This window comes from Cryptomeria japonica, chromosome 8 (assembly GCF_030272615.1).
Source record: "Cryptomeria japonica chromosome 8, Sugi_1.0, whole genome shotgun sequence".
Classification (NCBI taxonomy): Eukaryota; Viridiplantae; Streptophyta; class Pinopsida; order Cupressales; family Cupressaceae; genus Cryptomeria; species Cryptomeria japonica.
This window is the reverse complement of record NC_081412.1, coordinates 14242030-14266107: the sequence shown is the minus strand read 5'-3', so window position 1 is coordinate 14266107 and position 24078 is coordinate 14242030. Positions and strand designations below refer to the sequence as shown.

The window sequence follows — 24078 nt, the reverse complement described above, 5'->3', positions numbered from 1 at the left end:
AAGTTTTTCTCTGAGAGAGAAGTTCGAGGTGAAATCCCTTGTTCCACCCTCTGGGACTAGCTATGGTGGAAGTCATGTGTGTGACTTCATGACTTAATTTGCTTTTTTTCTGGATCACCCTCTAGGAGTAGCTACGGTGAATATTGTTATGCTGAGATAACATTTTTATTTGAAAAAATCTGTGATGAGTTTTTGTTGACATCTTTTGGGTTGCAGTTATGTGTACTTGTAATGTGATGACATATTGAAGATCTCTCTCTTGCTAAGAGGGAGTGTTGAAGTTATATAGCTGCGAGAGAGTCTTCCACTTGCATTGGTGATTTATTTTCATATCCTCAACATGGCTAGCTCCTCCGTAACTGTTCATCCAGCACAGCAAGCATGACATGTGCATTTGTCTTCCTTTCTCAGGCCATCGGTGAAGTTCTCTACTTGCATTGTTTATTGGTGGCTTATCTGTCTTCTTCCATTACCGTTTTTCATGAGTTATTGCGGGAGTGTGACCATTTTTTTGGCATGGATGTCTTTTGGTATTTCCGAGCTATTGGTATCAACATCTCCTAAAAGATAAGGCATTCGGTTCATAATTATATATATGTTCTTCTTGATGCTTGTTCTTCTCTCCTTCGGCAATATATGTATTTATGAATAGTGCAGGTTGTGGATAGTTATTTTGTGTGCTTCATCATATAGTCACATGTAATACTTTTCAGTATTTTTGCTAAGTCCGAATTCTGAGATTTTCAGCATTCATTGTTTTATGGAGAACAATCGATGTGTAATTTTATGTTTTGAGAGGAGGAGTATATCATTAGTTATCATTCTGTCAACGAGTTGCATCTGATAAGAAAGCGATTCATACTTTGTGATAGTCAATTGAAGCTTTCAATATATGTATTGGTCATTTGAAGTTTTCAATAAAGGTATTACTTTTGCGGGCTGGGTTTTTCACCCTCAAGTGGAGGGTTTTCCCAAGATAAATTCTGTGTATCTTGTTTCAGATTTCTGTGTTGCTAAAACATTAACAAATCTTGTGTGATCGATGTTGTTATGGTGATTAAGTTTGTCTTATACTCCTTGGGCTGGGCATTTAGGGAATACTCCTTTGAACAGATTTTCAATCATTTCCACCCTGTGCTTTTATTGCTTGTTAACCTGTCCAAATTTTAAATAGATTTTAAACCTATTTTCTAAACTTTAGGTCTCAAGTTAGTAAAATTGTTTCCCAATTAATTCACTTGATGATTTACCCATGAGTCAAATTCTAACTGGTTGTCATACCGACTAGGACCTATTCACTCAAATATTTTGCAATACAGGATGCCATCAACCATTACCAACTAGATGCATCTCTTTATAGAATTTTGAAAAAGGTACAGTAATTTTGCCTTTCAAAACAAATATAGGGCAAACAACAAACTAACCTGATCAAATTTGCGCCCTTGGAGAACATCTGCAAGAGCAATACATGAAGACTCACGACAGCGCCAGAGTCTAGACCCACTTTGTGCCAATAGATCCTCAATAATGTCATCAAAGAATTCATCAACAGTCTTCTTTGGCTCAGCCACAAGTGACCTCCATATATGCCCCATTGCATCCTGCAAAATAATCAACACCTCTTAAGTCTATCTGCAGAATGTATTTGAAACAAAAGAATATATAATTATCCACCACTAGATAATTTTACAAAAACAACCTAACTACATCAAAAATAACGATTGACAAAAATAAGGTAAAAAAGAAAATAAGAAGAAACTATCTCTTATAGATACAAACCAAAAAAAAGCTTATGAAATATACCTAAAACAAAATTTTGGAAGATTTGATACAAAACACAAATATCCTACTTTTCAGACCTGCCATAATAAGTCCCGTTTGTGCATACAAGAACACTAAGAGTTCATTTATAATTCTTCTAAGTGGTATGTCTACAGATTCCACTGATTATGATTTAAAAGTAGGTCTAGCATATCATACTTCCACGATTAACCTTAACAAGACATGTCATAACTCCATGCATATACCAAGTTAAATTTGTATGTAAATCACCTTATCACAGACTCTTTTGCTTTATCAGATCCTCAATCCCACAATAAATCCAAACAAAGCTTACTTGGAATTCAGTCTCTTTAGCAGTAGATCAACAAAAGTGTGTCCATGAACATTAAATGCTTAATAAATTTATCAAAAATAGAATAAAGCGCAATTTGTAAATGAATGAGAGTCTGGTGGAACATTGTAATGTCCCCTTTTTCAAACTAAATCAAGTCAGAGGAGCCGAAAGAATTTAGAAAGGGAATAATATAATATTAATTTAGTAAGTTGTCCAAAAAAGTACTTTAAGTTATAACTTTGGAAAAAGAACACTTAATTTTTTATTTTATTAAATTGGGCCAAAATTGAATAAGGATACATAGCCAAAAAGGCAAATAAAAATTATAAGCTGTACAAAAGGGTGAATATTCAATTAAAAGAATAGTAATTAAGTAAAAGGTAATTAATAAATATAAGTTGGAAAAAGATAAATTTTCAATTAAAAAAGGATTTAAAAAAAATTATTGGGAAAAGAGATTTATTATAGTCATTATCAATCTCCAAAAACCTTCATTTCAAGAGCATTGAACTTTGATAGAGCTTTTACCTTGAGAGGAAAAAACGTCTCAGTTTATTCAAGAATAAAAAGACAAAAACCTTCTAGTTCTCATTCTTGGCTTCATACAAGGGTCAATTTTTTGCTAATTCAATTCTGTGTGGAAATCTGAAAATAAAGAAAAATATATATATTTATTTATATTTTGTAGGGATCACTCTTCTTTTTCAGAATAATCTACAATTATTACTATTTTATTGTTGATCAAGTCAATAACCCAGCTGCCCTTTTCCTTTGTTGGTAAAGACTGCCATACAACTCCAAAAATGGCATGGGAATTGTTTAAAACTATGGTATTGAATCGGCTAGATATAGCCCAATTTTTTAGTATGAATCGTACAAATATTGGGTCCTGGTTTAAATCACCTACAGAATTGAGCAAGGTTTCAGATTATTTAAGCTAGTGATTTTAAGTCTAATCTAAGTCGAATCTAGGTCAACATTGGCAGATTTTTCAATGCACTTTTTTTACTTTCTGATAGACAAACGAACACCTTTTCCATAAACTAATTATTCTCATTTCATGTCCTCAAAAAACATTCGTAGGAAAAATATTGGTTGTGATTTGCCTGGGATAAAATTTAGGACAAACTCATTTATTTTATCACAACATGTAATTCTAATTTATTTATATACCATGCCAGGTTAAAATAGGCCAAACTTGTTTATATACTTACGATAGATTTTTTATAGTAATGTAACTTATGAGTAATGCCAATACTCGCATCTCTACCTATGCCATAAATTATATTTTCCAGATTTTGGCGTGAAGTTTTTAGATTCTTTGCAATTGAGAATGATATAAATTTTGTTGATGATTTCTCAATCATATTTTTAGTGATTTTAAATTTATTTGCATGTTGTGCCACTGTGAAACCTTCATAGATGATGGCTACACAAGTTCCTATGTATATCATATTGGATGCAAACCTTTGATGCAAATTGTACCTTCCTTACCTAGTCATACATCTTTAGAAAACCTTTACTAATTATTTTTTATTTATAAGGCAGGCTCTAAGCATTGTTTCGTATGTTGCATTATTTGTTTTTTTATGAACCCTATCATCCTAGGTACCATACAATTTAGTATTGGTTGGTGTTTAAAAGAGAATCGTACAACTCTAGACTGTAATTAATCACTCTATATATTTTGAAGGAGGCTTTTCCAAGTTTTATCAAATATAATAAGTCTCTAGCCTAGCATACTTCTCATTATCGGAGGTCATACAAGTTTCTAGCAAGTCATAACTCTTCTAGCCTTGACTATAAATCTTCGGGATTGTTAAATATTACTCAAATATTTATTTTCTGGAGCAGCATGTTTGTTATCTTTAGTTTACACATGTTACTATCAGCCAAATCCTTCTTGCAGCTATCATTTTATGTTTTGATTATCACCTTGTAATTTTGAAGCATTTACTTTCAGTTTGAGGGCGGTTTCCAGTGATTCCTAGTTGACATCATTAAGCTGGTGCAATTATTTCAATCAAGAATAATTGAGTTCATAATGTTGATTTCATGCTTATTATTTACAATATAATCAACTTGATAGTTTACTACCAGTAGTTGATTATTACTGTTAAAGATCTTGGTTGGTTCACTGTGGGATCCATGCTATCATTGTAAGAAGATATCAAACAGTTTATTCGTTGGATCCATTTTATTTCCATAACATATCCCTCAAATTGTCATGAACAAGAATCAGAAGATATAGACTCCCATTTTGGCACTGACGAATTTCCACTTACATTTGTCAATTTGGTATGATTGAAACTTGCATATCATTATCTGCCATTTTGGCAATCATTGATTCTATTGGTTTGATGTTGTTGTAATTTGGTTGGCTAGTTGCCAATATCTTGTTGATTATTTTCGTTGTCCTCATTATAGTCCCTATATGCCTCACATTGCCCACATCAAGAACTTGATGATGATAAAGAGCTAAAAAAATTGTTGATTGTAAAAAAATTGGTCGATTTCCGCTAACCATTTTATAATAATATTGTAATATTGATATTCTTGGAAATGTTGCCATTGATGTCAAAGGACAAATTATCATTGATGTCAAATGTGGGCAAGAAGGAAATCATTGTCAAAGTATGCTACATATGCAAGGGACATGATATGAACAATAATGGTATTGCATTTATTACAGACAACAAACTAAAGGCAAGTTATTAACAAAGATATGAATGGAGATATCGAAGTTTAAATACTTAGTAGTTTTGGCCAAATCCCATATGATTAATAAGTATTGAAGATGGCCGACTTCTTTATGAAGGAGATAAAAAACATATTAAAATAAAGTCTGATTTGACCAGTTGGCATACAGCCATAACAATTAAATAAGTTATGATTATACTTTATGAAGTCAGCACAAAGATATATATTTAGAGAATGCCACATTGGATTCCTAAGAGTAATCGAAGATTATATTCTCGTCCATTTGGATAGTTGCAGTGACAAATTTCAATCTTCTGATCTTCATGTTACAAAAGCTTTTTTGCACCTGATGAAACTGCTGCACCAGACAATCCAGATACATTATAAATCCAGTTACTTTGAAATAAATAGAGGCAATGATTAGACACAAACAGATAAATTATTTTATGTATGGCTGACTTCATTGGAGTATGGTTTCATTAGGAATGGATTCGACTTCATGTTTTATTGCAGCAGTCTATAGATAATGGCCGACATTAAAAACAACAAATGAATTTGGTTAAGGCAACTATTGTTAATGACAATGATTAAGGTGATGCTCATCAAGAGAAGCAACTATTTTTTAAGGAAGTATTTTTCTTTTGGAGACCAAATAAGGATTAGGAGCAACAAGATCTGTGAACGTTGATGAAAGGGAATGATTTCTGTGTGTCTTATTAAACAAACATTTTGCATTATGTGAATTTGATCCTAAATAAGGAACAATAGCAGCATTCAATACAACAACGATTGAAGGAGTAATGCTTATGTGCTTAACAAGGACTCATTAGAATATGCAATAATGAAAAGTCGGCACTGGTGTTTTATTGAATGAGAAAATATTTAACTACAACAATCACATATTAAAGGTGGAGTCCATGATTACAAGGCATTAACAAATCCTATCAAGGTAGCACTTTGTTTGGTCAGGACAAAAAGGATGTGCTTGTTACGATTATCTAATATACGTCAACCCATATTAAGGTGATTACAAAGGCCATAAGACAATAACTATTCTAATGCTATGCTTCCTTAATGTAAATGAAGGTCGAATAGATATAGCATAACCTTGTGATAAAAGTCGACTAGGTATAACATAATTGCCTTTGTAAAAGACAGAAATATATAAAATCGACATGAGCAATCAATGAAATTGATTGATATTAAGAAGGGCAGCGATTAGAGAATGGCTAAGAGCAACGATTTACATTATGTAATGAGCAAAGAATAATGAAAAGACAATGATTGTAATTACTGAAAGCATAGTATAACATATAAAGAACAGTGATTAAATCAATAGCAATCTCTATATTAAGTAGTGATTGGTTTTTGAAAAGACAACAATTAGTAAAGAAGAGAGATGTTTGTTTGGAAGGGTGTCACCTTTCAAAGGGGTGTCCCTACTCATGAACACATAAATTATTAAAAGAGAAATCATGCTAGGAGTTGTATATACTTAGGTCATTTGAGTGTTGTTCGCTTAAATTTTTTTATTTTTTTAGAGTAGGTTAGTTTGCTTTGTTTTCTTTAGATTAGTTGCTTTGCTTTCTTAGTTTAGTTTGCTTGTCTATTTTGTTTTGCTTTCAATAAAGGGGATTCCATTTGTGAAGGGCGTTGTTCCTTAAGACTCTAGCGTCTGCTCTTAACTATGTTCAGTCTATTTCTTGGACAATGATTTATGAAGTACTTTTGAATCCAAGGTTGTTCTTTTTCAACTTCGTCATTTGGTTAGAACTTGTGCTTGACTCGAAACAAGATCATTTATTGTGTCTTGACACCAATATCTTGTGATTACTATATACTTCACACAATGAATTCTCTGAATCAGTGTGGTCTCCTAGGTGAAGTCATGGCAAACAAAGAGAAAAAGAGAAAATCACCAAAAGTCTTACTTCAGTGCCACTATAATGCTCAAGCCTATGCGAGCTTCATTGTCTGTGAGCCTAAGTGTGGAAATATGTGAAAAGAAAAAGAATATCAAAATAAAAGAAGAAAAGAACAGAAATGAAAAATCAGAAGCACTTGGCTTTGGGTGTGCGGAAATCTCTATAGGTGTACTCTCATTATCAAAAAGAAAATTAAATCGCCGGAAGTAGAGCAATCTCCATGAGATTATAGAGATAACTCCGTCGGGGCTATGGACGCTCACTGGCAGCGAGGCTCTATCCAAAGATGCTTTTGGAGTTAAGACAAAATACACACACAATTGCACAGCTTGCCATGAAGGAACCAAAGAGTCATATTGTTCTTATGAGACGGTAATGAATACAATTTGCACACACTTGTAGTCTGAGATGAAGTGTCCTGATCCAATTTGAGCTTTTGCTTCCTTTTGAGTATGTTTTCTAGTCATTTGATGGACTGGAAAGAATTTTCCAAAGTTTCTATGTATAGATTGGTCTTATCTTTGAAATGTTCAGGAACATTTATTCGGGTTGGCGCTAGATGTTGTGACCTATTTCACACATCGCCCCATTGCAAATGGGGACCCCCTGTTTTGGCTTTTTAGGGTTCTACTTTGGCGTCGCAACTACTAATCACCAATCTTTTTACAATAAGGAGTTAGAGTTTTTGAGAATTCATTCCAAACCAAGTTGACAGATCATGCTTAGAGTCATGTATGAATGTTGTCAAAGTACTTAGAAGGTCTGAAGGATGAGGATCACAATTGCTTTGGGTCATTTCTGACAACTTGCTATTTTTAGAAAAAAAATTCTTTTTTGCTTTTTTCTGTATTTTCGAAAGTGGCATATGGGTTTTGTTCCTCAAGTCATTTCATCTCTAGCCATGTTCTCGAAATTTAAAAATCTTGTCTCTAGGTATAAAAAGCAGGGCTTCAAAAAAATTTCTTTTTTCTGAGATTAGGGTTCTGATCTTTAGGCCATACTATTACTACCCATGTTCTCAAAATTTGAAAATTTGGTCTTTAAGGGTAAAAAAGCAAAATGCAAACCCTAATTAGGGTTTTGTTCCAGAAGTTCAGCCATATGATCAATGCCCATGTTCTCAGATTTTGAAAATTAGGTCTCCAATTGCAAAAAGCAAAGTGGAAACCCTAATTAGGTTTTCATTCCAAATGAACTGTTGATCAAGTATGATGGTAACAGTGGGAGATGACACATTAAAAATTTCGCATAAGTTGAAATGAAAATGGTGGATGATCAATCAAGTCTGCCAAGGCTCAGAGTCAAACAAGTGAAATGGCAGATGATCAGACAAGTCCGCCCAAGAATGTCAAGCATGGAAGATGTCCAAGCATGATCAAGGTCCGCCAAGGCATAAGGAAGTTGTCCAAGTGAAAATGTCCGACACTTGGTAAACTCCTACCAAGGGTTAATGAACTCATGGCAGTAGTGAATCAAACTCCTACCAGAGGTTAAGCTCATCCACACACAAGGATGTCTGAAAGTCTTCAAGGTCCGCCTCATGATCAAGCAAAAATGTCTGATACTTGGTAAACTCCTACCAATGGTTAATTAACTCTTGGTAAGAGTTAGTTAAACTCCTACTTGAGGTTAGACCATGTTGGAAGAAAAATAAATAAATAAATAAACTAAGGCATGGAAGTGTAAAGCAAGTTGGAAAATAAATTTGTCACAAAAAATTTTAATTATTTTCCAAAACTAAAAAAAATATTTTCAAGAGAAAATTCCACACTTAAAAAATTTTCAAACAAAAAAAAATTCAAGAAATTCAAGAATTTTGGAAAATTCTAGAAGATTCTTTGCTTTTTTGGCAAGGATGAAATTTCGAGAGGAAAATAAACTTTCCATTTTGGAAAGACTTAAAACAAAAAAACACAAAAAAATAATAAAATAAAAAAAAAACCACTTAAGTTTTAAAAATCCTAAATTCTATATATTTTCAACCATTCACTTTCACAATTCATCATTCAGGTTGAGAATTTGGAAAGCAATTGAGAAGAAGTTTTCTCTAAAAATTTGTGAATTTTGAATTTTTGAAGAGAAATTTTCCAAAATAAAATTCTTCAAAAGTGTTGAAATAAAGAAACAAGGTGGTTTTTTTAGATTTTAAGACAAAATTTCAGAGTTGAAGGTAAATTTCAGTCATTCAAAGATTCAATCCAACTGAATTTTCTTACCTTTCTGTCTTATTTCTCTCAATTTTATCAAACTCTTGACTAAATCCTTCACTTTCAGTCCACTTTTTCGCAGAAACTTAACCTTTTGACAGGCTGAAAGTGAAATTTTCAGAAAACAGGATTAAAAATCAGAATTAAAATCTGAAAATAATATGGAATTTTCATGTGTTTTTGTAGGTTCAGGCGGACAAAGGTTGAAGTTCGCCTTGTTTAGAAGCATGGAAGATCAAAATTCATGGTATAAAGGACAAATTTGCCCAAGGAGAGGAATGGCAAACAAAGGTTGAAGTTCGCCTTGTCTAGAAGCATGGAAGTTGGCACATGGCTGTCCAAGTTAAAATTCGCCCATGATAAGGGAACAAGGTTTGATCAGCTTGGAATCATGTCAAAGCCTAAGCGCGTTCAAGAATAGAACACAAACTTCCAAGTCTGCCAAGGTCAAGAAGGATGGCAAAGCCAGCATGAAGAGGAAGCATGTCCAAGACACACTAAGGTTCGCCTTGTCTAAGATGGCTAAGACTCTTCAAAGTCCGCCTCATGCACAAACAAGTTGTCCGACACTTGCTAAACTCCTACCTTCAGTTGAGAAACTCATGGCAAGAGTAAAACAAACTCCTACTTGAGGTTAAGCAGAACAAACATGTCAAGGCACATGTGAAGTCCGCCAAGGAAATAATTGTCTAATGCTAAGCCAAGTCCGCTTTGGCATCAAACACATGAAGTCTGCCCATGATCAAACACATCAAGGTTGGCATGAGACTCTTGAACCCCACCCAAACTTGGCATAAGGCTGTCCAAGTCCACCCTCCAAAAGCAAGGCAAGTTTGGAAAGAGATTGTCCAAGTCTGCCAAAGCGGCAAAAGATAAAGCAAACAAAGTTGGCAAGAGACTTTCAAAGTCCGCCAAGCATAAGAAGACAATGTCTAAGCTTCTTCAAACCCCGCCCATACACAAAAAGGTTGGCAAATGAACATCAAACTCCGATCTGCAGTCAAGGGGAAAATCCTAAGGTCAAGTAAACTCCACCCATGGGTTAGGATGGATAAAGCACTTCAAAGATCGGCACAAAAGAAAGTAAACATTGGAAAAACAAATAAAGCATGAGCACATGACTAAACATCTTCCAAGTCCGCCAAAGATAAAGACATGGTTAGGAGAGAGATATGGCAAGGCTTCCTCCAAGTCCGCCCAACGAGAAAAGAAAAAGGTTTTGGCAAGAAAGAATTAAAAGATGGCAAAGTCCAACTTAGGCAAGTTGAAGTTGGCAAAACATTGGCCAAGTCTGACTTGGCATAAAAGACTCCAAGTCCACCATGAAGACAAGGTTGAAAGGAGAAAAACAAAGAGATCTTTGGACAAGGTTAGAAGAAAATACAAGTTGGTAAGGTGAATTACACGAAGTTTGCCAAGAAGGATAGACATAAACATTCCAAGTTGACTAGGCATAAATGGAATATGTGAAGATGCCTAAGCAAGACATGAAAATTTGCCTATGGCTCAAGGATAAGACATGAAGACAATTGACTTGTCATGCTGAAGACACAAAATGGCTAGGAAAAACAGATTTGACAAAGTAGTACATGAAATCAAGGGTCAAACAAACGAACAGGTTGAAAAATAAAAGTTTGACACATAAAAAATGCCTTAAGGATGGAGTTTTCCACAACCAAAAGAATTAAATTTTGACCAAGTGTTGGAAGAGAAACAGGAAGAAAGAAGAAGAATAAAGAGGGAAAGTAAGGAGAAGATGATTAAAATCCTTGTCCAAGGGCGGAGTTTGTTTTACTTAGCACAAGCGAAATCTAGAATTGAAAGCAAATCCACAGGCAAAGTGTGTCCGAGCATAGAAATGGTCAAAATCTTGGCTAGGTGTTGAAGGATCCACATGAAGGTGTCACAAAATAAAATGGACTAGCCAAAATTTGGCTACGTAAGGGAGATACTTCACAAAAAAGTTCCAATTTCCTCCATTGTGGCATAGGCACAGGGGTTTCCAAGAATCAAGAAAGAAAGTCTTCAGACTTGGCAAAATATAGAAAGAAATTCCAAACTTCTTGAAGGATTTCATCTCTTGAAGAGTCAAAGACAAATTCCCAATCAAGATCAGATAGTGGCAAGAAGACTATTCCAAACAAATTTCTAGACTTAAGCAATTTTTCACAAATTGGAGAATACAAGGAGAACACTCAACAGTTAGATTGTTCCAAGTCAACATGTCCAGGTTCAACGAACCTGACTTATCTAGAAGCTTCTAGAAGGCACACTTCACAATGTAACAACCTTCTATTTTATTATTGGTTTATATTTAGCAAGAAGGACAAGTGTCCTCAAATGTAATTTTCTCATTGGTCGAGCAATAGTTAGTTGTAGAAAACCCTAATTAGGGTTTTATTTTGTAATGTAGACCGTTGATTGAAAATCAATCCTAGCCATTGAATTGTAATTGGGGAGCCTATAAATTGAGCTCAAACCCTCATTTGTAAATTATGGGAGCATGTTAAAAACATGTTGAGATAAGTAATTGTTGCGTATGATTGCCAAAGTAATAAGTAGTACATTGTTCGAATTGATGGTGATTACCTCTTTTATTTTGGAATTTGCATGGTTCTTATCCCTCATCATAGTTTGGATTTCATTTCATGTATGTTAGAAGAATGCAAGATTTAATAAGTATTGATTTATGGTGAATTTCAGCTCATACTTTTGATGAACAGATGATTTTTGTTCATTGTGTAAAGTTAGTCTGGGCTTATTTTGTGGACATTTAACTTCTACTTTGAGTAATATTGTTCAATTGTTGGTATTATTCACAAGTATGAAATCATAAGCACATCCCTTGAAGATCGCACTCACTTTGTGTAGTTGTCCTAAGCGTGGCGAAGCAAAGTGTTGTTATTGAAGTCACCTAGTCAATGTTGTCTCTTGAATTCTTAGGAATAGGTTAGAATTTCTAAACCCTTATCTCCTTTTCATTTTTCTTGAAGTCCATGATCCAAGTCTTAGATAATAGAGCTTCATTGTCTAAACCTCCATTGTGAATTGAACATGCCAAGCGTAAGTCCCTTTGTGTATTACCAGCATATCACAACGCCCATTGAGCTTATCCGCATGTCAAGGCCTGACAAAAGAAACCTTGGAATTGCCATATGATATTAGCATAAGCAGTGATTTTTCAAGAGAGGATAGAGTGTCTTTGGATATTTTATTCTAATGTTTGGTAGATGATAAAACAGACACCAACAGGTTCCCACATATATAGCTTGTGTTCTACTTGTGTTACATAATAATTAGATTCATGTTAATGTTAAAACTTAATATGAATTGAGTATGTTAATGAGATCAAGTTAGATGCTCATAATATAAAGTTGAAAAAGTAAAACCTTCCTAGCAAGGACATTTTAATGCACTATCCAATGAAAATTCATTTAAGGAAGATGCTGAGGAAATGTTCCCATCACAAGATGCAAAGCTAATCTCCGTTGTAGATCCAAAAACTCAAGAATAGGTGATGGAAATTTCCTTCCAATAACTTTGGCCTTTCCCAAAGAATCATACTTAAAATAAGTTTAGAGATGCATGTGTCTAAGACGCAGATGAAGAGGATCAAATCAAATATGTGGTGATTATTATTACTACCGATGTGCTCAAGTTGCAAGATCTTGGTAAATGTCAACAGAAGAAGGCATGGTATTTCTATTTCTACCCATCTAAATGCTACATCTTTCAGAAATTGTTGCGAAGATTTATAGTAGGTTCCAAAGACTTTCAAACTATGAGCTATCATGACAAGATTCCCAGCTCAAAATAAGAAGTTATTTTTGCCAACTTGTTCATGTTCATGACATAACCCACACAATTTCCCTTAGTTCATGTTCATAAAAGAGCAATTTTGTTTTGTTTTTAACATGTTTTCCAATTTGTAACCTTTTTTTGTGGTGTATTGTATTTTCCATTTCAATAAAGTAAACGTCATGTTTTGTAAGGTGTGGAATAGATTCACTCCATTGGACAATTAATTGTTAGAAATAATGTTGTCATTGATGGCAAGAAGAAATGTCACATTGTTGTCATTGATGTCAAAGGATGATTTGTTGAGTAAAATAGATAATCTAAACATGAATAAAGAGAAGAGGATAATAGATTTGATGAAAGAGGAAATCGTTATAGACTGAAAGCCATACATCGCACTATCAAAAAGAAAATAAGTTGGTTGACTTCATGTATAACTCTTATGCAAAATTGCCAACATCATTCAAGATATGAGTGGTGAGATCTAAGTCTTTGTTTATTGGTGAAGTCAAAATAAAAGTTAGTGTTATATGGCCAACCCATTCAAGGGATAGCCACAATTGTATTGGTGCATAAAAGAATATTTGAATATTCTCAAAATAGCCAACCTTCAGGAAAATAAAATTAATTCAATGTCAAAGCCAACTTTCAAGAATTAAAGTAAAATAAATATTCTTCCAATAAGGCCGACCTTGAATGAATCGCTTCTTTTTCAAGAAGAGTTGCCTCCCTTCATGAAGGCAACGAAGTATATAAGTAAGGAGAGTTTGTCATAAAGGAGTTAACGTTTTCAATGTGAAATCATTCAATTCTTATCAGAGTTTTAAAGCAGATCTTGTATCGAGAAATAAAGATATGTATAGCATTTATAAAGGAATGAAGCATGGAATAACAGAGCAGTGATGGTATATAAAGGAGAATGTATGTGAGAGAAGAATTATAAAGGAAGAATATAAGCACATATTGTGAAGAAGAAAATATAAAAAATCAGTCATAGCTAGAGGCAGAATACATGAAGATTGGCAAGCCGGACAATGAATTAACAATCTTGCTGGACCAATCTCATCCTTGAGAAGCCTACAACCATTGTTAATTGGCAAGTTGGACCATGAATTAACAATCTTGCTATTTACATATTAAGGGAAAATTTGGTTGATATTGATAACATGGCAAGAATGACATGGGTATTGGTTACAAACTTGACTGATGACAATTTTTTGTAGGAGTAACAATAGTTTCTTGATGTTTCGCTTCCCTTTTTGGGCAACCAATTAAAGGTATCATTTTCTTATCATAACCAGAAGCAACCAACCTTCAATTATCAAATTCCCAGGAAATTCGAAAGCTTCAAATGTACATCACAAATAAATGCTAAGCAAAGTCTGCTTGAAACATGATGCATACAGTCGTCAATTATCATTGTTCATATGCTTGTTGGTATTCCCACATATAACCAAATTAACACTGCCATCTGTTGATGTGTTTTTTATGCACTTTGAACACGGAATAAAATACTAAGTATTCTATCCTCTTTAACAAAGAAACCTTATGTGCTAATCAATGTGATCAAATAAGATTACCCCAAGGTTTCTTTAGTCAGGTCTTGACATTGCAACAGATAGACTCGGTTGTAATGATGTGATGTGATATGCTGGGATCACAAAGGGACTTACACTTATGAATCACAGCTGGAACTTGCAAACTAACTTCTCTTGAACAAAAAAAGTTCAAAAGGGAAAGGGTTTAGAGAATCTATGCTAACACCTAGGGGCAATGATGATAATGAATAATGCTTTGATAGACAGACTCCTTCAAACCAAGCTTTGCTTCATCATGATAACAACAACTACGCAAAACTGATGTGATCTCCTAAGGTAATGAATGATTTTCATTATTGCAAATATTAATGCAAATAACCAATATTGGCACAACTTGAACAAATATCCACAATCGAACTTGGCCAAAATAACAAGGTTTAGGCTAACTTTACACTATAGCTTACAATCAGCAAACCACAAAAAGTATGAACCAAGGAATTTATCATATACCATCGCATGTATCCACCATAAACAATGAGCTTTAATTAACTTTGTGAAGTAACAAGAAACCATGCAACATGCTGAAATAACATGCGAAAATTCACCATTTACTCAATGAAAGTAGTATGTTTATTCCATCAAGCCTTGGCAACAATCTCTATCTTCCCTCCTACTCTACTTTAACTTGAATCTTCTACCTCCTAATTTCTAACTATTAACTATTAACCTTTATAAATGAAAAGACTAGGCCTTTTATAGCTCTTCCATTACCAATGAATGGCTCTGATTGATTCTCAAATCAATGGCCAAGATTTAACAATGAAACCCTAATTAGGGTTAGTTACAATTAACTCCCTCTTAACCAATGAGATCATTACAACAATTTGGATACATGTCCTACATTGAATGTGGACCAATCAAAAATAAGGTTCGGTACATTGAATTCAATGTCCTCCGCGTGTAGTTATTCCTCTTGGGATGAGTCAGATTCAATGAACTTGGACACTTTGACTTGCAGTAACTTGATTGGTGGATGAAGGTGAGTTGTCGCCACCTCAACTACTTGCATGCCTTGTAGACCGTAACAAAGAATTTTTTGTGTTTTGGACAATATCTCTTGGTTCTCAACATTGTCATGTGGCTTTTGACTGATTGTGATGGTGATGGGTCATATTCCCAAATTGCATCATCATCTATCTTTGACTTACTCTTCTGAAATTATCTACTTGAGAGATGCATTCATTGCTATTATCTTCTTCTTTCATCGCCTTCATGATTGCAATGCTTCATCTTCATGTGTGGTCATTGCAAGTGTATCCTCCTCCACATTTATTACTTGTGCATGATGTCCTCTTGTTATCACCTTCTATCACCTTGAAATCGGAATTAAGCATTGTCCATGTATAAAAGTGGAACTTTCACCACCTCATGAATAAAAGTGGAACTTTCAAGGGTTTACGCATGAATGCATCACTTTACACACTTAGACACTTGCAGCTTAAGCAATACTTACAATGCAACATCGACGATACAAAGGTCAAATGTATTATTTGAGCGAAATTGCAAGGGGACCTTGCAATTCCACCCTTTGCAATAACTAAAACAAGAGACTTAACCTCACCTTTCGGGACTTCACCTCCAATCCCGGACTCATTCTTGGATTTGGTAATATGAAAACCTTCTCATTCTAAGGCTAAAGACTACAAAATGTTGCCAAGCGAACACTAGACTAACCAAACACCTAACCTAGCCAATGAAAAGAGGGGTCCCCATTTGCAATGGGGCAATGTGTGAAAACGTCACAACATGATCACAAACAAAATAGAATCCAAGTCTGTCATATAATATGACATGCAATGAAACTAGATGCAGACTTCGAATGTCCTTTAAAATTTGGTAGGATCATCATTAGTTTAATTGAAGGAATGAGTTACTCAACTCACTATTTTTCTTTGGCAGAACTAGTCCATAATTATAACGACAAATGAATCAGTATAGGAATATTTTTAGGACAGAAAAGGATTCAAAAACTGAGAGCAAAGATGCTAATGAATCATCAGTGTTGGGCACTGCAACAATACATGATTTTTTTAAAATATTCTGAAATTGAGAAAATAATTTCTTCCCTTAAACCCATGAGCAGCTAATTTTCAAGAATGCATAAGACTATTTAAGTCCCAAAGGTTAATGAAAAATTGAGGCTTCCACAAAAATAAGAATTGAATGAACAATATATCTTACTCATTTTCAATAAATTTTCTTATAAAATGTAAACAAAGAAAGGATAAAATGAAAACCTGGATATTTTTATCTGGATCATACTGATAACGGACAAGCTTTGGCACAAGCAAACGTAGATGAGGCTTGAGCACATCGCCTGCCTGCCTTGCAATTTTAGAAAATCCAAAAGCAGCACCACGCTTGGAATTTAGAGATGCTTGATAATTGGCTAAATCCATGAACCTATAAATCAAGTCCGGCTGCCCCATTTCAGTTGCTAGACTGCAAAGTTCCTTATATGTGCTTAATTTCCCACCACCGGGTCTTTCTCCAATACTTCCCTCTGCAAATACTTCTGAATCTTCTGTCAACTGGATAGAGAGGAGGACACTTTAATAGAATTCAAACGGGCACATTAAATGATATGATGTCAGCAGAAATCCCAAATAATTTATTTTGTAATGTGGATGGTTTTAGGTATCTTACTGCAATGAAAAGCAAACTAATACCTTGACAGCTCGTTTCCTATTTGCTGTACCAGTCAATGTACTAACAAGAGCTTTGACCAGTTCACTTTTTGTCGATGAATTACCAAGCTCATAGACAATGCTCATGCCTCGTGATGCCATCTCTTGTGTGAGATCATTCTGCTCTCCCAGTAAATATGAAAAGGCTTCCTGTAAAAATGACCAGTTATATATTTAAAAAACTAGAAAAACCTACAACATATGCAAATTCTATTACAAGAAAATGACATAGCTGAACTGATGCCCTTTAAGAGCACTATTTCCCATTTATTTTAATACAAAGAAGTTCACTTGATATTATATTAAATACTACAGAGGAATCTAGCATGTTCTGTGCACAAAATTTAGATAAAAGAAAGATTAACAACATAAAGTTGTCATTTTCCTTTGTTGAGCCAGACTCCCCAAGTTGATTGAGTGTTATTTGTTTACAACTCTGTCTGATAAAATGAATACATATATTAATAATAGAGATGACAATCTATACCAGATACAAGGGTAAAGTATATCTCTATTCGCAAGTGAAATTATTACAGAAGAAGACCAGTGATGGTCAGCCAAGGATCAAAGTTGACCCGACTAGATCACCCTGCTTTCCTTGACAATACATAATCTATTTAAAGGACACAATGGTTGCCAAGAGGAACACAGCTGTTGACCAATCAACACTTGACACATAGTCGGATAACGCATATTATAGGAACATAATAATAGTCATTGTACATAACCACATCATTCCCATTTGATAACCATGAAACCATCCATCAAATTAGTAAAGAAAACATTTCAATACTATGACCTCTAAACATAGGATGATCACAGAAAGTACAATAAATAATATGCAATATAAATAAGACAACCATATTCCAAGTGCTATCCATTTTCACGACAAAAGCATGCGCCTTTAACTTCAGAAGTAACTTTCATAAAGACTGCAAAGTAAATTGTATGAAACCAAAATACTCAGAAAAGCATTGTAATGGCTGATGAAATCCACTGATCTTGAACGACTAGGTAAAAGTCAAGATTCTGAAATTAGTATTATATAGATGATTATGCAATTTTTCTATAATAGGCTATATCAAAGGCCAATTCATTAAAATTCAAGGGTAACTCTATACATGAATTACCATTTTCAGAGCTGCAGGGGCTATGCTTTCTGCACCCAAAAATATGACCCCATGTAACAAAACCTTTACTGTAATATTCAAGAAGATATTACTTCAGGATTGAATCACCTAGCGTGGAACGTAAGGAGAAGTGAAGCTGAGTATAACAGAGTGAGAATCATCTTGGAACAAGAAGAAGATAGGGCTGAAGAACACCGAAGAATCGCAGCTAGAGAGCTTCGCAATCAAAGGAACTTATAGTAGTCTCCGCAAGACCAAACTTCACGCTGGATCGTATAGGTTCTTTCTGGCCCGAGAAACATCAAAGGATATTGAGGTTGACACCAGGCGTCAAAAATCTGAGTGAGCTTCCGTTTACTTCAAGGTCAAAGCGAGTCAAGAGAGAAGATACTCCCAAAGAATTCGAACTAAGATTGGAGGAATCTCCTGAGTCATCACAAGCTCCATCCCTTCAAGAACAAGTACAAGCGGCAATTCAAGCAAGTATCCAAGCAATTTCTCAACCGACAAGCCAAGCCAGTTCATCAAGTCTCTTATCAAGTTTTCAAATTCCGAGAAAAACGATGGCACACCATGCTCCTCCTCCTCCTCCTCCTGCTCATGCACTTAATGGCGCTACTTGGCTAATCAACAATCCATCACCGTTGGAATTTGCAGTCTATCATGATATGCCAAAGAATCCAGAGCACTTTTGTTCCAAATTCAATGTCAGTGATTTCAATCGTACAGCAGAGGATCATATCAAGATGTTCGAGGATCATCTTCGTAACAAACAAATCGAATACAGAGATGTAGCATGTAGGCTTTTTCCCTACTCATTGGGAGAAGAGGCATACTTCTGGTTCATTCATTTGCCTATGGGGTCAATCAGGACTTGGGATGCAATGAAGGATGCATTTATTGCTAAGTTTGGTATACCAACCACGTCGGCCGAGCTATATAGACAATTTGTTGAAATCCGAAGGAGAGAGCATGAACCAATCACCTCTTTCAACAATAGATTCCATCGCGCATACACGATGTTACGACATCCCTACCTCATTGCTGACCCAAGGGAAATCTACTATGGAGCCCTAGACCATCTTACCGCCATGTTCGTAAGGACACATCCTATACCAAATGACCTAAACGCAACATACGCGAAAGCTATTGAAGTCAGTAAGCACATGGGACAGAATATTACTAGGCCACTATTACATATGGGACCTGTCGCAGCTCCAAATCAAATGCAAGCAGTTGGTATGGCATTGGCCAACCAAACTCCAGTTATGAATCCCATTCCACAGGCAACATATCCTAGTATGCAGTCGGCAAACCAGTTGGTGCCTCATCCCGGAGTTCCACTTTCGCAAGCCCCACCAGCACAACCTGTCTACCTGCAAAACGCAACAAACTCATCAAGAACACAGGAAGAAAAGGATGAAATGAAAGAGTTGATTGAACAAGTCAAAAAGTTGTCAACCGAAGTAACTCATCTAAGGAAACAGAATAATCAACTCCAAAGCATGTAGAGGGCCAACCACGGCCAACATACAAACAATCAAAATTTCCAAGGAAATAATAATCAAGGTTTCAGGAACAATTATCAAGGAAATAACAACCAAGGCTTTCAGAAGAGACCATGGAATACCGCTCCTAATAATGGGAACGTGGTGACGCCACTAGATAACCCATCAAATCCCCAGAATCAAGAAAGTCATCCTACCAGTAAAGTCTTTTTGGCAGAAGCGGCCCTGTCTAGTTGGTGTAGACTCCACAGTACAAACCAGCATTCTGAGTTGCAGTGTCCTGAGTTCAAAATCGCAGCCGACATATTCCAGCAAGAGATGCGTAGTAATGATCCACCTGAAAATCCACCCACGACTAGATACGAAATGGTCCCAACTACACGATATGACCAAGCCATGATTGTGGAAAGCTACAGATATTCACAAGAAGAAGATAATCAGACTCAAAATGGGAGATTCCCACTAGAATCTGCTAATGGACCAATGGTACCTCCGGGTTCCCAGTTCCCACCTGCATCCGCAAATGGACCCATTGAAGACTCAGAGTATTATTTTCCAGCTTTGAACAACAGTGTCTTAGTTGAAGGAATAAAGGAGGTATTCCACCAGTCCTCAGGAGTTGTGAATCAAAGGGTTTATCATAGAAATCAGAGAAATCAAGAACCCCTAACTACATCGATCCCTCCGAACAATTTCTCTACTCCTCCGGATCCACAAGCCAGTAACAATCCAAAATATCCACAACACACGCAAGGATACAGACAAAAGAATATTGCGCCTCCCATGGGCAATGAAATGAAAAGATTGGCCACGTTGGTGTTAGAAGAACTCAAGAAAGTCAAAGTTAGTCTACCACTCTATGAGTTACTCAAGATCTCAGAAATCAAAGATGCAGTGATCAATAGCCTAAGTGAGTCTAGTACAGTAAGGTCAAATGTTCAGGACTCGGCCAACAAAGCTCAAGCTACCATCAATATGACCCAAGAGGAAGCTGACAACAAAGAGCAACCTGAACAAGATGAATGCATGGTCCAGACCATAGCTTTCCCAGCCAAAAAAGAAGATATGTTGGAAGGAAAGGTGTTACTCAAAAGGGGAGAGACTAAGAAAACCCAACCTGCCATCAAAGAAAGTCTCACACTAGTCAGATTCTTCCAGAAAAGGAGGTTGCCGTTAAGAAGGATGTGGTCAAGAAAGGGAAATCTCCAAACAAGACCGATCACTCAAAAGAAGAAGGCCTCGCCAAGAATGACAATCCGAAGGTCAATGAAGTGAAACATCAAGAACACAGTAGGGATTCTTCAACCCTTTCCCAAGGAAAAGATGAACCCGCCCCGTTCCTGCTATCAGTCAGAATTTTCAGGAAATTACTACATAACTGCCTTTATGACTCAGGAGCTTCCAGCAATGTGATGCCCCTGGCTGTTTGTCAAAGACTAGGAATAACTCCTGCTCCCACCAAAAGAAAAGTCACTCAGCTAGACAAGACAGAAGTCCCAGTCATGGGAGAATTGAACAATATCCATATGCAATTAGCCGCAGACCCGAGGGTTCAAAACTTCATAGACATATCAGTCGTGGATATTCCTGATTCATATGGGATGCTTCTGAGTAGAGATTGGTCATGAAAATTGAATGGGTATGTGTCAACTGATTTTGCACATATGTGGCTACCATGGAGAGGAGTCCCAAATCAAATCAAAATAGACAACACTCCAAGATTGAGACTTATGATAACTGAGTATGGGGAAGACAATGAAGTCCTGTTCTTAGAATCAGATTTAGGGACATACAAACCTAAAGTAGGTGAGGTCCTGATGATACAAAACGTGCAAGACAAAGATGGTCAGCAAGAAGTGATAGAATCTACAGAAATTGTTGTAGAGAGTGACCAAGGATCCGACCAAGAAGATGACGGGATGTTTGAAAATTTTAGAAAGTTCGTACATAGAAACATACAGCAAAGTGTGCAACTTGATAACTTGGCATCCGTTCGAGATCTGCTCCTTCCCAACTGGTGTAGGATACACAATGTCGTCCATTCAGAATTATCTTGTGCTTTGTGCCAGACTGCATTAGAGCAAGTATACAAAAGAATCCCGCAGACATTGATTATGGAAGAAATGGAACATTCAGAAGATGGAAGCTCTGCGGAAGACAAAACTCTATCCGATACATCAACCGGAGGCCAGGAGAACCAAGAGACGGAAGATCTAATATGGACACTAAGGTTCGATGGATCTAAGTCCAAACAAGGATCTGGGGCAGGCTATGAATTAATTAGCCCCACAGGAGAAACTTACCTTGCCGCTCATAGATTACAATTTCCTTGTACCAACAATGTAGCTGAATATGAATCCTTGATTCATGGGTTACTAATGGCTATCCGAAAGAAGGCAAAAATATTACAAGTATATGGAGATTCAAAAATAGCTATAAGACAAATCAAGAGGCAGTATGTCTGCCATGACAAAAGGTTGACCAGATACCGAAATCGAGTTTGGTGCCTCATCGAGAGTTTCGAAGCCTTCAACATCAAATCAATATATAGGCATCAAAATCAAGTGGCTAATTCCCTTGCACAGGCCGCCAGCTCTTTGATACCATTAGCAATGGAAGGATTGAAGAAGTTCACAGTAGAGCTAACCTCAGTACCTTCGGTCCCGAACAATATCACCAATTTTCAAGTTTTCGAAGACGACAAACACATACTGGATTTCTTGACTAACACGGATGTCTTCCTATCCCAAATCATTGATGAAGAAGACGCCGAGGGAGCAGAATTGGATGCTGAAGGAATTTTGAATTTGAAGACAAACACTATCCCAAAAGGTATGGTGGAGTTAGAGAGAATCTTCGATCCCGACAAACTGAAAGAGATGAAGAACCACAGCATGGAAGGAAACATGTGCGACACAATCAACGTAGGTGATGACATACAAGTTAAGAATGTGTTCATTGGAAAGACTTGCACCGCACCAGAAAGGAATGGAATCCTGAAAAATATGAAAGATTTCCCAGATGTCATCGCATGGAGCTATGAGGATCTCAAGACTTATGACACTGCAATTATCACTCACACAATCCCTTTGAAGCCAGGAAGCAAACCATTTAGGCAGAGACAAAGGCCAGTTAATCCTTTATTGGAACCCCTGATATATCAAGAAGTTAAGAAGCTACTCTCAGCCAAGAACATCTTCCCGGTAAGACATTCGACGTGGGTCGCCAACCTGGTTCCTGTCAGAAAGAAGAGTGGAGAGATCAGATTGTGTGTTGATTTCAGAAATCTCAATCGAGCCTCAGAAAAGGACAATTATCCGCTGCCATCGCTGGATGAAGTGTTGCAGATCGTCAATGGGTCGCAGATGATGTCTTTTCTAGAGGGATATTCAGGATATAATCAAGTTTTGGTCGAGCCTGAAGATTGACTAAAGACCGCTTTCACTACCAAGTGGGGTACATTTGCATACAAGAGAATGCCCTTTGGACTTATCAATGCCGGGGCCACATTCCAAAGGGCCATGGATATCGCTTTCAGGGACTTAATTGGAAAATGCATTATTATATACATGGATGACATCACAGTTTTCTCCAGAAAAAGAGAAGATCATGTGGATGACTTAAGAAGAGTCTTCCAAAGGTGCAGAAGATATGGTGTATCCCTCAACCCGAAGAAATGCATATTTGGGGTAACAGAAGGAAAACTTTTAGGACATGTCATTTCAGAAAGAGGAATCTCCATCGATCCTGAAAGAGTAAAGGCTATATCTATTATCAATTTGCCGGCTAGCAAGAAGGAACTCAAATCATTCTTCGGCAAGATCAACTTTGTCAGAAAATTCATCACCGGATTTGCTGAGATAGTCAGACCTTTGAACGAAATGCTGAAGAAGGATGCAAAGATCGAATGGTCGCCACAAGCCAAGAGGGCATTTGAGGAGATAAAGATGGCAATTGCAGAAGCGCCAGTATTGATCAGTCCTGATTACCTCAAGCCCTTCTACCTGTATTCCTTCGCTTCTGACTACACTTGTGCCGCTATTCTCACCCAGAGAAGTGAAGATAGGGACGAGAATCCAATTGCATTCATGAGCACCCCACTGAAAGATGCAGAACTCAAATATCCCAACATTGAGAAACAAGCATACGCGCTAGTAAAGGCCGTTAAAAAATTCAGACATTACCTCTTGAGGGCCAAGGTTTATGCAATAGTGCCAGATGCAGCAGTCAAGACCCTTCTTATGCAGAATGAACTAGGAGAAAGAAGGGGCAAGTGGGTCGCCATTATCCAAGAGTTCGATATCGAAATCCAGCCTATGAAACTTGTTCGAGGACAAGCTTTGGCACAGACATTGGCAATTGATGGACCCGGATTAATCTAGCAAGTTTATGAATTGGAAGATGTCACT

At 36.3% G+C, this 24078-nt stretch overlaps 1 protein-coding gene across 4 annotated transcripts in view; it reads right to left on the bottom strand.

The window, feature by feature from the left end:
• Positions 1-24078, bottom strand: part of LOC131048806 (uncharacterized) — a 327816-nt gene that overhangs the window by 110952 nt on the left and 192786 nt on the right. For all 4 annotated transcript variants that reach the window (XR_009106522.2, XR_009106523.2, XR_009106524.2 and 1 more), the window contains 3 exons: positions 17014-17181; positions 16582-16875; positions 1425-1601 (listed from right to left, as the gene is read on the bottom strand). Coding sequence is in view for 1 of the 4 variants with exons in the window: in XM_057982881.2 (XP_057838864.2) it covers positions 1425-1601; positions 16582-16875; positions 17014-17181 (639 nt within the window). In the remaining 3 variants the exon portion in view is untranslated. The remainder of the gene's footprint in view (positions 1-1424; positions 1602-16581; positions 16876-17013; positions 17182-24078) is intronic.